The sequence below is a fragment of the Neopsephotus bourkii genome, unplaced genomic scaffold (assembly GCF_033783945.1).
Source record: "Neopsephotus bourkii isolate Nb327-2 ecotype Australia unplaced genomic scaffold, CSIRO-AGI_Nbou_v1 NB_398, whole genome shotgun sequence".
NCBI classification, from domain to species: domain Eukaryota; kingdom Metazoa; phylum Chordata; class Aves; order Psittaciformes; family Psittacidae; genus Neopsephotus; species Neopsephotus bourkii.
Window position 1 is genome coordinate 1,990,594 of NW_026900902.1, and position 16,817 is coordinate 2,007,410.

General features: G+C 38.5%; 1 protein-coding gene across 4 annotated transcripts in view; it reads right to left on the bottom strand.

The window, feature by feature from the left end:
- Positions 1-16,817, bottom strand: part of PCCA (propionyl-CoA carboxylase subunit alpha) — a 275,758-nt gene that overhangs the window by 104,063 nt on the left and 154,878 nt on the right. For all 4 annotated transcript variants that reach the window (XM_061349292.1, XM_061349291.1, XM_061349290.1 and 1 more), the window contains one exon: positions 6,568-6,670. In XM_061349292.1, coding sequence (XP_061205276.1) covers positions 6,568-6,670 — 103 coding nt within the window. The remainder of the gene's footprint in view (positions 1-6,567; positions 6,671-16,817) is intronic.

Here is a 16,817-nt window from a genome sequence, read left to right on the forward strand (position 1 = left end):
ACAGCAGCTTTCTGTATCGCTGCTCTGATTTTCCATTATGCTATTGCTTTTATACCTGATACTTTGCATAGTTTAGATGCACCTAGTTTGATTTTTGGGTGATACTTCTTCTTAAGCATTTTTCCTCCCCCTGAAGATAATTCATGAAACAAAGAAAGTACTTCACAATGTAATTTTTAAATCAACTTACCCTCCAGTCATAAAATTTACAGCAAATGAATACAGCAGAGCTCTCCTAATTAAATGTTTATTACATTTTAATTTGAAGTCAAAGATTAATCATAACTAGATATATGTGAATTCACTAAATTAAAGCATACAGATAAATACTTACCTACTGCATGCTGATGATAAAGGATGTATTCAGATAACAATGACAATAATGCATTAGATTTGTACTGTTACACTCTCATTTATGTATTATACAATAGGTTTTCCTTTGCAAATATTAAGCAGTACATAGGCCAATTTTCCACATACATAGATGTCTAATAAATTCTTTAATTCTCATGAAAAATATGGGGGGAAAAATATTTTTCAAAACAATCCATAAAACTGTTCCTTTCTCACTGGGCTGAACAAGCTTCACGAATTTTCATAGAGATTTCATGTTTGTACTATATGTACCTGTTCTTAAATTTGAATTTAGGACATGATGACCCATCACTTTGTGAAAATGGTAGCCCATTCTAGTAGCAATCTAAAAAAGTAATTAAGCTTTTTCTCCTCTTACTGAGTGTTTGACCTACACAGGTCCCTCTGGAAATGTATCAAATTTCCATTTGCTCAAAGTCACTTCTGAACTATTTCACCTTACACTTAAGAAAAGCCAAAACAAACAACTTTCATTCACCACAACTTCAATGATAAGAAGCTACTTTGTAAGTAAAAACATCTGGAAATTCTTTGTCAACTAAACAGATGAAAGGATGATTCTAAGTGGTGTGGGAAGGTATGCATCTACACAGAGATGAAGAACCCTTGCAGAAAGGGTTGTTTTCAAACATGAAAAAGGAGAATAACAATTACTTGCAGAGAAATCACACAAATCAGCAATAAAGAATTCTCAAGACAGAAGATCCCTAAACAGTAGCAAAGAATGGGAAAACCGATTACGCCAAAAAGGTTTTCAAGAATGCAGTTTATTGCATAAAATACAGCAGCAAATTAATTGTTGAACTAAAATTAGGTCCTCAACCTATGCATAGAGCAACAAACTTCAAGCAAAAAGAAACATGACTGTACCTTCTACTTACTGCTGGTACTCATAATCTGAGCCTTTCAATTCATCCATTCTGCTTTTGTGAAAGCAGAGGTGTAGACAGAACACAAGATGACCCATCCCTTTTTCTACCACCTCCTCCACCACAAAGATAATAATACAAACTCTTCTTTAGTTGTCTAATTCAAGTCACACTCATAGAAGAAAAATAAAATCGAAGAACACTGAAGGAAGTAGGGAGGATGGATTAGATCAGTGAAAGGATTGCACCACAGTCATGTTCATTACTTGTCTTTCATTCTTTTCTTGAATGAAAATTATACAGTGGTAGATCCAATTAATTGAACTTTACTATTGGATACCTGCTCCAATGTTTTTATGTTCTCCCTTTCTTAGGCCACTTACCTCCTTTGCTGTTATTTTCATTCTACATTTTAAGCATATTACCTACATGAAATCCATCCGCATTGGAGAAGGTGGGCTCATGGCTGTCCATGACACTGAAGTCTGATACACAGTGGTGACTAAGGGGCTGCTCACAATGAGGAGGGCAGCTCCCACCCAGCATACCATTAGCAAAGGGACTCCACTCCGGCTGTGAGCAGCTCCTTAGTCACCAAAGTCTGCAAAAAGGCAACAAAGCCACCATACACTGATCCCGCACCTCATTGGTGGTTGACATTCGGCTTTGAAGAGTCAACTTAGTACAGTGCAGGGAAACCACACAGCTACCAGATTTGTTCAATATATGTAGGTTCCCATTTGCTTTTGTCTTGCCACCCTCCAGTACTCTGGACAACACTCAAGCTTTGTAAAGAAAAAAGAGACTCCAACCTTCACCAGCAAAACCAGATCAAGTCTTTTTATCAATGAAATCATAAAACAAACAAACTTCATAGCCAGATTGGCAATCAAAAATGGTAGGATGAAGATTCCTGTCTGAAACTGAACTAAACAAAAGATTCCAGTTTGGTGATGGGATGCTTCTGAGATGTTTGTTGCTCTTCTACATTAGCCTCAGGTAAACTGGAGTATTCTTCCTTCAAATTCTATTTTAGCCATAATCCTGATCGCTAGATCTCCACTGATGAAAGGAAAAACTTTCAGCATAAGAATACTAATCAAAGCCCAGAATCTGATTATCTGTCCTCCAAAGAACTAAATGGATACATAGGACAAACAGCTTAAAGATTCTTCTAACAATTCATATATAGGACAAAGAACAAAGACAAAAAGAGTATGTGACGTTCACATGAATTTATTTGGTTAGTTCTTGTTACACAAGCAAGCAGATCTCAACAAAGTTGCTAGATTTTAATTCTCCGGTCGGGTCATTAGAGTTTTTAAATTGCAAAAGTGTTTGTTGTATCACCAGAAACAACTGTCTGATGAGGAAAATTCCAGTATACTAATTTTATACAAAATTAAGCATTAGCATATATGTAGCTTGCCTCAGAATGATGACAGAGCTACTTCTATTTTAAAAGAAAAAAATATCAAACTAGAATTCACAAAAGTTTTCAAGCTCTATTGGAAACAAGTAAACTAATGTTTTTGTTTGTACTGCTTTTGTTTGCATTTACCTTTTTAATTCTTCAGTTTGGTGAAGCAAGGCCTCTAAAGTGGCTCAAAGCCAGCTTGCATCAAGGACCTCTGTTACAAATAAAGTGGTTAAAACCAGATGGTTACAAAACTCAAAAATCCTGAATAATAAAGAGCAGCAAAGAGCAGTTAACACTGCACAATTCATTAAGATTCTCATGATAAACGAAGAAAACCACAGATGACCCATAGACCGAGATGCTGACGAATGATCTACTTGCAAACAGCGGGAACCACGGAGCAGCCTGCTGCTCACACTCCCTGCACAGAGAGCAGAGCACTGCATACTGTGAGGTGGGGAGGTTTCGGCTGGCGAGAGTGAAAGAGTTATGGAAAAAAAGAAAGGAGTCACTGTTGGAAGAGTCCCAGTGGTAAACAGAGTAAATCAGGATGCGAACACTGCTGCTGCAATGCACAGTTTGCAGCTGGAGTAAACTTCTGAAGGGGAATGTGAAGGTGGCCCTCCCACTGGGCCATCTAACTGCACCACAGATTTAGCTATCTTTGTCATAGCCACAAGGGGACACAACCCACAAAGTCAGGAGCCCGTGTCACACCAACTTAAGAGCAAAAACCAAATGCAGGAGTTCAAAAAGTGAGGCTTGTGTTTCTGACAGCAAAGTTCATAAAGAAAGCTTTGAATTTCCCCTTTTTCTTTTCTTTTCTTTCCCCCCCTTTTTTTTTTTTCCTGATGGTATGTTATACCTCCTGATCAGAAACAAGATTTCTTGATCCTAGTCTATGGCTTTTCTTCTCTGAAGTTTTAAGGCAAATTTTTTTTCCATTATAAAGCTTTGAATAATAATTGAGAAGATTTCGGATTGTGTTGTTTTTATTATATTCTCTTGTCTGTAGCACAGTCACAGGAGAACCTCAGCAAAATGAAAATTATTACTAAAGAATAACATGTCCTCTGCTACTTATCCAGTGACAATGAAAAACAAGTTAACAACCCTGGAATTTAAAAACAGATATCTGCTTTTTGCAAACCCAAGCCCTGGAGTCAATTTTAATACACTACCTTAAGGTTTAAGTGAGTTAGACCTCTGGTTACAGTGAAAACCACCTTTCTGTGACTTGTTTCACCAGCTATGGAATTTTCCAGGTGCAGGTAAATGAGGAATTACCTCTCTCCGTTGGTTAGGGTAGAATAAGAATGCAAAAGCTGCTGTCACCAACCCCTCTGGCCCAACTTTAAGGGCATGCAGACGTACCCTACCTGATGCCCCTACTTCCTCCCTACTGCTTATGCACACGTTCACCCATGACACTGAGTGTGCTCAGCTCTCCAGGGGTAATTCTGCCTCCTTTGGTAATAACAGCATCATACTACAGGGATGCAAGGACAATAGCAGGATCCTCCACATTCATTATTGTTGAATAACAAATCACAGGACCAGAAATCGGACTCCATATATGCCTTGTTAAACAGGACTTACTATCTTCAGTGCTTCTACAAGCCATCAGAATTGTTTAGCAGTTTCATTTAAACTGAGATGCATGTTTGGACTGTGGTATAGGTGAGAATGATTTTCTGTATGTTAAAATGATAAACTTGCAGCAATCGCATTTCATGATCAGAGCCAGTACCTCCTGGAGAAACAGTGCAGTTTACAACTCAGCTGCACATGGCATCTAGGACTGACTCATGTATGTGACTGTATGTTCAGTTACCTTCACAGCTGATAAAGACAGAAGCATAATAGGATGCTTAGAGCCTAGATAACGAAACTGAAGTAAATCTCTCAAAAAAACCACCTGTGCACATATACATGCTTTTGTAATTAGTTTGGGGAGGTCAGGCTATGGGAATTAGATCTCTGAGCTCACAGCAGAAAGGGCCTGTGCAAAACCCACAGCCACCAGCAGCCACTCTGCGTCTTTCCCACTGCAGCAGGCAGCTACAGGCTGACTACTCTTAGTAGTGACGTTGCAACAAAAAGGTGGAAAGACTTGAAGGCAATGCCTGCTCCTGGAAAATGCTATGCCTGTCACACAAACCAGTGCTAGCCCAACTCCAAATTGGCCTGAAATCTGACAGAGGTGTTTTGTTGCTTGAGCACTGGGTTGTATCCAAGTTCACAGGATGCCTGTTAGGGCCATTACGTAAGTTTAATTCAGTAAAAAACTGCATGCAGACATGGCCTTCACCCCTGAAGCACCATTCCATGAGTAAGGTATCACTACCATGAAGCAACAACACAATAAATTAGATATTGAGGAAATAGTTGTTCATGACCTCCTGTAATTCTTTCTTAAAGAAATACCACAACTGACCACTTCCTTTCACATTTGAAGTAGTACACTTTCAAGAGAAAATTTTTAGATGTGCTGATCTCCTCACAGTGACTGATCTCCTCCATATCCTTTTTACAGTGCACCTATGATCCACATGGAACAGAAAGCATCCCTACTTTCTATTCATACTCTCACATTCATCGTGAATGTGTGTAGAATACAGTGTGAAGGGGTTAAAGGTAATATTAGAAATGATGTTGATTCAGCATCTTGTTGCCCCAGTTAGGCAAGAAAAAGAAAAATAAATTTAAAAGTGCTAGGTTTTCACTACCTCAATTCATGTCAGTGAAAATAGCCATATAAAAAGACGACCAGTTTCAACTAAAAATCATGTATCTTACCTTGACATTCCAGTAGAGCAGAAGTGAATCACTGAGACAATACTGTCTTCACTATATGAGATACTATTTTAAATGTCCATTTACAAAGAAATCTCATGATTCCGAATGCAACATAGGTGTGACCACCATGACTGTAAAAAATACCATGGAGCAGATCCTGTAGAAGTTTCTACTCTTCTTGAGTAGTATCTTCATTGAAAACAGCTGCAGAGGTAAACTAGAGGACTTCTGGGATTCCTCATTCCTGTTTTTCAGTGACTCAAAGAAAAACTGACCTCTTTAGACCCTTTCATAAACCTTTGCCTAAGAGTCAACAGAAACTGTGCAAGTCAACTATCTATTTAAAATAAATAAACAAATAAAACAATAAAAGAAGAATCTCAATTTGACTGTGGAATGACCAGTAACAGACTTAAAAAGTAGTTCTCTCTATAAATCTGCCTTCTCAATTCTCCAGTCCAACCAGCTTGTGTCTTGCCTTTATTCTGCTGAATAGCTGAACTACCTAACACAGCATTAGCGTTCTACTGTGACAGTCTGCCTTTCACATGGAAAACATTAAGCGCTTAAGTAATTAGAATATTTGTAAAAAAAAGTGGTTTATACACATTCAACCAAAGTGACCTAGGCACATCTTGAAACCCCGGCATTTTACTATGACCGCGTACAGTTTTACCGAAGCACTGAATAGTTCCATCCCAGTACGATTACACGTTCAACATGCTTGGTTTTCTGGTTTTTTTCTAATCACTAACTTAAGCTAATCTAATTTTTGTTGACATTGCACTGATTTTCTTGCTCTCATCCATGTACACTGGAGTATAAGACACTAAATAGAAGACACTAAACAGGGTCATTAATTAGAAAACTAATTTAATAAACAAGTAGATGAAAAAATTATCCACAAGCATGAGCAGAGGAAAATCTTTGTACACTAGCACTATTTAATTAACAAAGAGTCCTGCTTTGTAATTCACAGCAATGCCTGCTAAAGACATAATAAACATCTATAGCCACTGAACAGACAGAGAATTTTAGTAGGTGTCAAGAATAATGCATATTGACTCAATACACTGAGTTGCTTAGAAAATGGGCAGAACTTACAGAAAATGATGAGCCATCCTTTGAAACTGCAACTGGGTAAATTCCATCTCCTAGACGCACAGAAAGCTCCCAGCTACTTCTCTTTGATTTGGCAATAGGAATTCTAAAAAAGAGACAGACAGAAGAAGAATTTTTAACAGAGATCTCACGCTTCTCCCATTTGAACCAGAAACGCCTGCCTCATAGGATGGTCATGAAGGATATAAAATATCATTAATCTATAGACACAGTTGGAGAGCATACTTGAAAAAAAAAATCCTAAATACATTTTTCTGTCAAATGGCATATAAGGAGAAAATACACTCTGCTTTCTTTCTAGATTTGCCTTGACACACTGGGTACACTGATAAAGTTATAGGAGGCTCTTGAATACAGCCAGCGCTTGCTAAGAATTAGCTCAAACAGATGAAAAGCAGATGAGAAAGTGGGTTGGCAGGAGAATAGCAACAGTGATAGCTGAAGCAGCCTTTTTAAGGGCAAAATATAATCACTGTTTCTTTCATCTCATTCTCAGTAAACCTTAATTAAAGTCCAATTACAGACAAAAGATTCAGCCAAACAAGTAATGCAAGTAATTTTATAATTAATATACACTTTAGAGTATCTCATCCACAATGCTGCTCAGGCAAACTGAAAAACATGATAGATCATCACAGCCCACATACAAGATTATGCCTATTCCTGCAGCATTCTGTGGCTGCACCAGTTATCCAGTCACAGAAGAAACCCAAATCTTTTAAACTTCAGCTTAAAGAAGCACACCTGACAGCAAATAAATGAGGCCTGAGTCTCCATTCTTGGAAGTTCAGAATGAAACAAGAAATTTGCAGCTGTTTTACTTAAATGGATACTCAGTTTCAGTTTCCTCATCCTAACGTTTCAAGTCTCTTCCACTTTGTTGTAACAACTGGTGTTCAAAGGTATCCTACAATTTTTCTGATGAGTGGGTGCTGGATATTAGCATCCACAAGCACCATGTAGCCTAAACAGAAGGTATGAATGTGAAGTTTAAACCCCACTAAAACAAAGACACGTTATTTTGGAATAGCTTTTCTTAAACCCTGACACACACATTTAGACTCTTTGTAAGAAACAGGCATAAATTCATCACCTTTAGGTCTCCTCTAAGGGTAATTTCTGCTATAATGTTAATCTATTGTACATTATAGAGCTTACTACATTTTACTGCAGCTTCAGAGTCTGAAAACTTGGGAACACTTATTTCTGTGTTATGTCACATGCATCCTCCTGAGGATTCAGATGCCCAGTGAACCACATCTCCCCATAGGAAGCGCTCAGGTTCCCTGCTGACTCAACAGGGAGAATCCTTGTTCCTCAGGAGGCCACAGGAGGAGAAATTACCTGCCTAAGCCAAAGATAACACACTGAATTGCTAAGTATTTCAACGATCATTTTAAGAAGGTTGAGTTTTTAAGCACCTGAAATCTAAGCAACTACCTAACAGGTACCTAACTAGGCACGTAGTGTCTCCAAATTGTGCCTTGCAATGTGCCTGAAAAGGAGAAATGGAAACACTAAATATCTTTAATAAATAAAGACAAACAGATGCATGCTTATCATTTGTTACTTCTGGATCCAAGGCAAGTAAGGCTTACACCAGTATCAGCAAACATTTTAGCACTCCTCTAAGTATCATGACCCATGGAGCTCATGTAAACAGATACTGAAAATAATCTGTTCCCACAGTAAAGATGCTAATTGTTACCTGTCACATTTAATATACAGCCACAACTGTCAAAACAACAAATCTGAGGAAATATCTATTACTTATTGGGTGCAATGACGTTTCTCAGCACCTTGTCTTGAAATTCCTGTATGTCACCAAAACATTTAGACTGGCTGATAGGAAATGTGACAGACACAAGAGTTCCTGAAGAATAGGAACAGGAATTTCCTGCACAGGTAGCAGGCAGCAAACTGAGAGATGTTTTCATTGCACTTCCTGGTATCAGAGCACCAGGAAGGAGGAATGTAGCAGGGGTTTGGCAGAGCCTGGCTATACTCTCTATGGTACTCCACTGTAATAGCCAACAGGATTTAGTGGTTTACAGCAACTTCATAGTTATAACATTTCTTGTACAAGGTAAGACCTCGTCTCAAACACAGCTTAGTAGATCCGCTTCACTGGTGGCATGAGATTCCTTATAAGCTTGTTGGCACAGCCCTGCTTCATATTGCATTTGACTGGAAGTGACCTCATGAATCTGGCCATTGGCCATCAAAGGAAAGACAGTCTTGTTCTCCAGCAGGGATTATTTTTGTTCAGTCTTGTCTTGCTGAGCTTTGTCAAGTGTATCTCCAAACAGGATGCACACCTCTTGAAAGGCATGACTACGATCACTGCTTTGCCTGGGTTTCAAACATCCCCACAGGCACATAATTCCCCTCTCTGCAACACTGGTGGCCAGGAGGGCAAGGTCCAGAGCTCCATCTAATACCAAGTATGTGGCAAGTTGTATTTCCCTCCTGGAACTGCTAGACCCATTTGCACAAGGACATTTTTCACCTTTGCTAATCAAATGCTTGTGGCTTTGCAACTGTAACCTACAGTTACACTGGCTAAAACAGACATTTACACTAGACCATAAGAATCCTACTTTTTCTTCATTAAATCAAATTCCTTTCAAATAAATTATCTTATAGTAGATGCAACTCTGATGGGATTCAGGAAGGGGGGTGTGTTGTTCATACCAGTAAGGATCACAAAGCCTACATTTAAACATCAAAGTCCAAGTTTCTTGGACAGGGAAAGGAAGCTGCTCAAGTCTGTGAACTACTTTAGAAATGGAGGATTTTCTATCAGCCTAAAAAGGGGATTTGGGGTTTTTGTTGTTGTTGTTGTTTTGTGGGGTTTGGGGTTTTTTTTATTGTCTGAGAAGAAAGAAGAATCTCTTTGTTCTTGGCCAAGGATGCTTCCTTAGCTGAGAACTCAGATCTAAGTCCTCCAAAGGGAAAACATCTGGACTTCTGAATATATTTTCCACTAGTTCATGGAAAACTCCCCAAAATTCTGGCTATTTTCAAAAAACTTTTAGAATTCTACATACTAGGCTGAAATCTGACATATACTATTTACAGGGGAAAAAATACTGAAGGAAAAAACAGTATCATTTTTGCCATCATAAAAGACACAAAATCTCATGGCGCTTCTCCTCCAACCTTAGATTCAGAATTGCAGAATGGTTTGGGTTGGAAGGGACCTTAAAGCTCATCCAGTTCCCTGCCATGGGAAGAGACACCTTCCACCAGACCAGGCTGCTCAAAGCCATGTAACCCGACTTAGAACACTGCCAGGGATAGGCACCCATGGCTTCTCTGGGTAACCTGTGCCAGTGTTTCACCACCCTTACAAGAAAAGAACTTACTCTCAGTAACTAATCTAAATCCACACAGTATGTTTTCCATAGGGTGTAACATGCCCTCCCTTTCTTCTTGCAGTTTTGGCAATCAACATAACATGAAAAAAAATGACTTTATTTACATATAAAGATCACTGGCTGCAGGAAGAAACACAATTTTAGCATCAAGATGAGTGCAAGGTGAACGGGAAGCGGGGCCACAGAGAGCTGTGCACTGCTGTCCTTTGCCAAGAGCATTACACACAAAAGGAGAGAGCAAAGGCAGCACCATGGCCGCAAAGACAGGAGGTGGGTGGAAAAGAATGTTATGAATGCCTTCCATACAGAAATGGGCAGTTCTGAACCTCTCTACTCCATATTGACTTTGAAAAGGAAGTACCATGAGCAATAGGGAAACAGATGAAGAGTAGGGTGATGGCCAGGCTCTAAGTCACAAAGACATTACTTTAAAGTGTTGAAGTTATAAAAACACATAAATGGTGTGAGAAGAAAAACTAGCAGTGCTTGCCTGCTTGGTTATTTATTTTCAACCTCTGATGCTGTTTGTTCAACTACAGATGATGTCGTGGTCCCATAATTTATTTCATACACTGCACATTGTATTATGTCCCTTTTACCCCCAACTGCCATGACAGACAGAGAGGGAGGGAGGGAAGGAGATACTTCATAATATTGCAGCAATTACAGCCCCTGCTTTCTTTACAAGTTTTCAGGGAGGAAAGCAGACAACTGCTAAAAATTTTAGATCGACACATACTTACTGTGCTCACAGAAAACAGACACCAGTTAAACTATTATCTATTCTAGTCAAAAACAAACAACGAAGGAAAGCAGACATTCACAAAAGCACATCAAGTAATAACTCTGCCCCAGCCCGACCATTTTGATTGTCATCAACCAATCAGGTAGAAGGAACTCAATAACTACAATTTTCTGCAGTTTGTGGCAAATAAACTCCCCTCTCCCAATTACTGTTGATGATGTAATGAGCTATGATAAATGTCACCAGCTCCTAAAGTGTCAGGAAATTGAGTATAGATTTTTTTACTTCCAATTCAAAATATGAGTTCTGACACTGAGGGAAAAAACCTTACAAATTCTCTTCTGATATTTTTGCTGCATAATACTTTACGTAAACACAGAGAAATCCCAAAGTATCGTAACAAATTCTCCCATTATGAAAGATTATAACCGTTTGAAAACTACATTATATGACACTGGGTAAAGCTGTTTTTCAATTGTGCAATTACCTATTCAGCAGTTATATAAAAGTGAAATATTGACTTAAAACAATGTTAATGGTCAAAGAATCATTAAGAAATCCTTCATCATAACTTTCACAGCAGGTGGCCTGTAAAATGATCAAGAATAATGTGCTGGATTCTGTAGCCACCAAGGTCAGTTTCTGCATACAAATCTTTGCAGGGGGAGAAAAAAAGACCTTCAGAAAGTGGGCCATTCATCTGAACCAAGTTCAGAGAATTTCCAGCACTGTGAAAAGATATGTTATGCAAGCACATAGATGTATTCAGTGGGGGTAGACTGAACCAGCTACATGGAGACTACAAAGGAGCCCTCCCATGGCTCATGAATAAGTTGAGGAAATGATCAGAAAAAAATGGAGAGATGTTTAGACAGATGGCCCACTTAAAATGCCTGGGACAGGGCATAAGCAATTTTAATGAAACTTTAGATCTACCATATAAATTGTTTCTTATTTTCTCTGCCCTCCCCCAAAAAAACTCAAGAAAGGCAAATAGAAATTTAACAACTCAAACAAGAACCTATCTTGTGATGTAAAAAAAAAGGAAAAAGGGAAGTAAACCTCACACTTTTAAGCATTATTGGTTTAATAAGTTCATATACAAAGAAATATCCTTCACAGAACCTTCAACTACCAGATGAATATAAAAGCAGGGAATGATTAGATTAAAAGAATTCTAAACAGAAGTGTACTGCCAAACAAAACAAAAATCTAAGCTTTACTATCTGAGTACTTTCAACACTTTCCAACATAAAAGTTCATCTTTGCATAGGGAAGATAAAAGCAGCACTTTCACAGGATTATTTTAAGAACTAAAAATTATGTGAAAGGAACCTAAGAACCTGGGAATATTTTATTCAGCAACTGGAAGTATTTTCTACATCTATTCACACGCATTTTCTACATATATTCAGATTGATCCATCTATATATCACATGTACTTTTACATAAAAATGGGTTTCCTTCTTTCTGCTTTATGTGGGCATATGCATACATATACCCCTGCTCACTAAGAGTATGAAAATATACCATTATTGAGTAAATTATAGTTCTGCATGTCAGACAAAATAATAACCTCTGGCCTGTGTGCCAGCTGATCAGACAAAGGCTGAAGAATTACTCAATGGTTATGTCAAAATGGTTTTACATTACATTTTCTTACATACTGCATTTAGATCGATAACAAATATGCATATTTATACCCATGTACTCTATCTGAACAGTGACCAGAGGAACAAATTAAATTACACTGAAGGCAAGCTATAAAATAAAAAACACTGCTTTAAAAGGATGCTATGGAGTGGACTGTGCTTTTATGCAAAACAGCGTACATCTGGAGGCTTCCCTTAACAGAAGCCTTTTAGGCAATTTGCATTGACATAGTGGCCTGCAATCCAGTGCCAAACGAAAACCTCCAGTGCCTTCATCAGTGAACCCCTGATCAAGGTTAAATAAAGAAACAGTTAAAGCTAGATCTTATAAATGTGGGGTGAATTTAGCTACCTATAGCTAAGCATCTGGCTAAAACCCTTTCATCTTCATTTAACTGCTAAGTAACCCTGCAGATGACCTGAGCTCACCCTGCTCACCCTCTTCCACTCTGAGGGTCTCTAAGTGTGCAAGGGGTTGAGTCCTGCAAAGAGAGTGACCCAAATGATTCACAGCCAGCTTCCTCAGCAGCCTGGCAGGAAGCAAGAGCTCCTCTGCCAAAGCTGTCTCCACAGCATTAAGAACAAAGTATGCTCCAGGCATGCAGGCAAACATCAACAATTCAAAGCCTCTTGAAAAATCTTTTATGGCTTTTAGCTTTACGCCTATCAGCCAAAGGAAGCAGGATTGCTGCTGTTGCCCACCTTGATATAACAAATTCATGTTTGCAGCACATACATCCAGAGAATGAAAGACCTGGGTTGTCGGTCTCCCTCAGCCTGTCAGGGTTCACATCTACCTCCCATCTCTCAAGAAAGAGCCAGGGCCCAGGCCGGCATTAGGGGACTCGCCATCCTACACTGCTTATGGTAGGAAGGAATGACAGATTCACGAAGACTCAGAGAACGCAGCTTTGCAGACTGATGATGCATCCTCTGGGACAAAGAGTTTTAGCATTTGGTCCTATGCCAAGAAATTTCTATGCACTTTGCATGTAACAAACTGGACAAAACACAAAGCAATCCTGGGAGCTGCAAGTACTGCCCAATATCTCAGTTTCAGAGGACGGTCAGACTACGCAGTCCTCCAGCAGACGCCAGCATACCTTGAAAACTACAAATAAATAAATGTAAAACATGATACCTGAAACTCATTTCCTCTCCTATGACATGTCAGGGTCTACTTTAGCTTTTGGTTTCTCTTGGAAACATCACAAGCATTAATGCTGGATAAGAGATGTTGCTCGTTCTCTCATTGCAAGCATTTGTAAGATGAGAAGCAAGGAAGATTCCAATTGTGTTCAAAAGTGGAGAAAAAATACATTTGTTTTACATATAATTCACAAGTCTGTGTTCTGATCTGTTCCTTCAAACCACCTTGCCTAAATCAGAAAAACTATTTACCAAAGAAAACCTACTTGCAAGCAGGTGTGTTTAATCAGATTAGCCAACCATATTGAGCTGTGCATACTGATAATTGTTAAAGACAGACACATCTGAAAATCTGTTCACCATCAACAAAAAAAATTAGGCTAGTTCTCCTCCATTAAAGCAACTTCACAACTTTGTTTCTCTCTAATATCCTTAATTTTTAATAGCAGTTTATTTTGAGCAGTTGGAAAAAATAATAATACATTCCACAAAAGGAAAATTACAAACTCCTTTTCCTGTACTTCCTTGAACAAGTAAACTCATTCTCTTATTCTGCAGATAGCTGGGAATAGTCTTACAATAATTATCTCACTTTCTTTCAATCACTGTGATGCAGTAGGGAGGACTTCAGCTCTTGTTAGCATCATCCAGCAGCAGTTATATTCTTCCATATAACATGATGATGATTGGGATGTAGCTGCTTGTGGGGCAGCCTGCTTCCTGCACCTCCATTCAAACAACGATTGTGCCCAGTAATTTTTTGCTTTCTATTAAGTTTAGAAAATTACAGGTTACCTTTGTGTTAAAAATAGGCAGCAAACAATCTCTAAACTGCTAATATGAAAATGGAGATGAAATTATGAAAAATTACCTACTGGTAAGTTTGATAGGGTAACAGTTGTTCAGTCTTATATCTACACATAAGACTACTCTCCATACTCAATTATTTTTTGAAACACCCAAAGTCAATGCTAGGTTTGCTGTACTCATCCCAGTAGTGAAATCTGCCTGACTCATAGCCTATTGATCTCGAACTACATTGCCACTAACCACTATAAACTGAATTCAAAACACATCTAATCCATCTTCCCTTTTGTCAGAATTTAAGATTTCAGTTATTCACACAATTTTTCAGTAGAAGTTTTGGAGTGTATGATATCTCAGAAGTAATCAAGACAACATTGAGGGTGTGAGAACATCAGTGTTTTAGTTGAGGTTGCAAGTAGTTCTCAAAGCAAACTATTCCAGTTGTCTGCACTTATGCTGCTTTGGATCACACTGCAGAACAGTCTCAGGACACAGGAACCAGGTTCCTGTCTGATGCAAGACAGACAGAAGCCTGGCTCCAGAACTGCACGCAGCACACACCAGCCACAGATGGGCATTCAGTTCACAGGACTGGATTAGAACTAATCAAAAGTCAAATACGTATAGTGAGAGTATCAGATCCTCATCATGAAACAGAAATCCACCTGTCATGACAGATAGATTGCATATTTAAGAATTCTCTATTCACATAGAGATTTTGATCGTAATGACTATTTCTGCAATTCTACTCCCTCAAAACCATAAACTCAGTATTTCATTCAGATATTGGGCCAGAGATTAAAAGGTAAACCAAACATGACAGTTAAATTCAGGCTCAAACCCCCTTATTTAGTTGCCACAATAAAAAAGAGTTAAGAAGTGCTTAGCACCTGCCAGCTCCTTTCAGCTGAAAGCAATGAGAATACTGCATGGTGTAGCACATCTGAAAAATCATTCCATCATTTGCAGAAGAACACGCACATATTAGAACAAAATTTTAAACTTTAATTTTGGGGAAAAAAAAAATCTTGGCTTTAAATCCAGTTCTGCCTCCATCCTGTTATATGACAGTATCTTCTTGAACACATCACTGTTTCTCCAGCTAACAGTAATTTTCAAGGTTAATCCCCCCAAAACATATTCAGCTATGTCTTTTTTATTCAGAGATTTACATCTGCACCCATAAACTGACATATCTACCATTAAGGGCAGTAGCATCTGACTGAAATATAGCAGTTCTTTAAAGAAGAGATTTTGTAAGACAGTGAAACCTGTCAGCACCTGCTCAATTTACTAAAGGAAGGACCAGATCAAGAGTAAGAGACAATTACTTCAGTTGAGGGAAAAGGAAAGACATCAGAGTAAGGTCACCTCTAAGGAAATTTGGCAAAAACGCTGTGAGCAAGAACATCAGCTTTCGTCAAGGGCCATAGGGAACACAATGTGTGAACTAATGAAAAATTATAAATTACATTAAGCTAACCAAAAAGATACCCCAAAATTACAACACAACAAACTGTCTTAGAGCCAAACTGAAAATGCCTTCTTCTAATAGAACACCACCTCCAAATATCTTTTTGAGGTTAATAATTAAGCACTGAATGCTGTCTTTCCTGTGCTTAATAGTTTTATTTAGATCTTTCACAGGCCTTACTACAACACCCTTTTTAATCTGTCATTCCCCTTAGAACTAACCAGATCATATTGCCAGAAGTATGGAATTTTTGCCAGGCCTTGTTGTACCAATGATTTGACTTGGTCTCTCTGAAGCCTGTATCCCAAAGGTCATTATTTAAAACAGAATTATATTTAATTTTTTGTGGCTCTTGGAAAATACAATACTTGCATCAGATTTAAGTAGGGTTCCAGGGTACTGTAAGAGCTCACCCATCATGCAGAGCTTACCACCTCCTGCAAACTTGCTGCAGCCAAACCAAAGAGTACATCCAAGAGCTTAACCATCTCATGCCAATGAGATCAGTTCTATAATACAGCTGTACCCATCCTGCTTCTTCTGCTGTGATTTTTCCTCTAATTGACAATTCAGGAAATACACAGAAGGCGCATTCAAGATGAGACAGTGTCTCAGAAAAGGATGGTCAGATTTTCCCTTACTAGCCATCCTATATGCCATAGTATAAGAAACAGAAGCTGGCCAAATAACAGTGATTAATTTGCAAAAATATATTTTTCCAGACAGTGGCTAACTTTTCAAAAAGATGCTTCTTTACTGCATATACAAGAACTAGTGCTGGGTGACAGCAGAAATACCAGTGAGGTTATCTACCAAACGACAGACAAATGTGCTTAGAGTGTTTGGCTAGAGGTACTCAGGACAGCTTCTGACAGGCAATGTGATAGCTATAGGATTGCTCTTCCTAACATGCAAAAAATGTTGAATGTTTCATAGATTCTGAAGCTTTGTTCTCTATTTCTTCTGCACAAGATTCCTACGGAACAAATTAACACCACTAATTCTGTTAAGTTACAGAGGAAAAA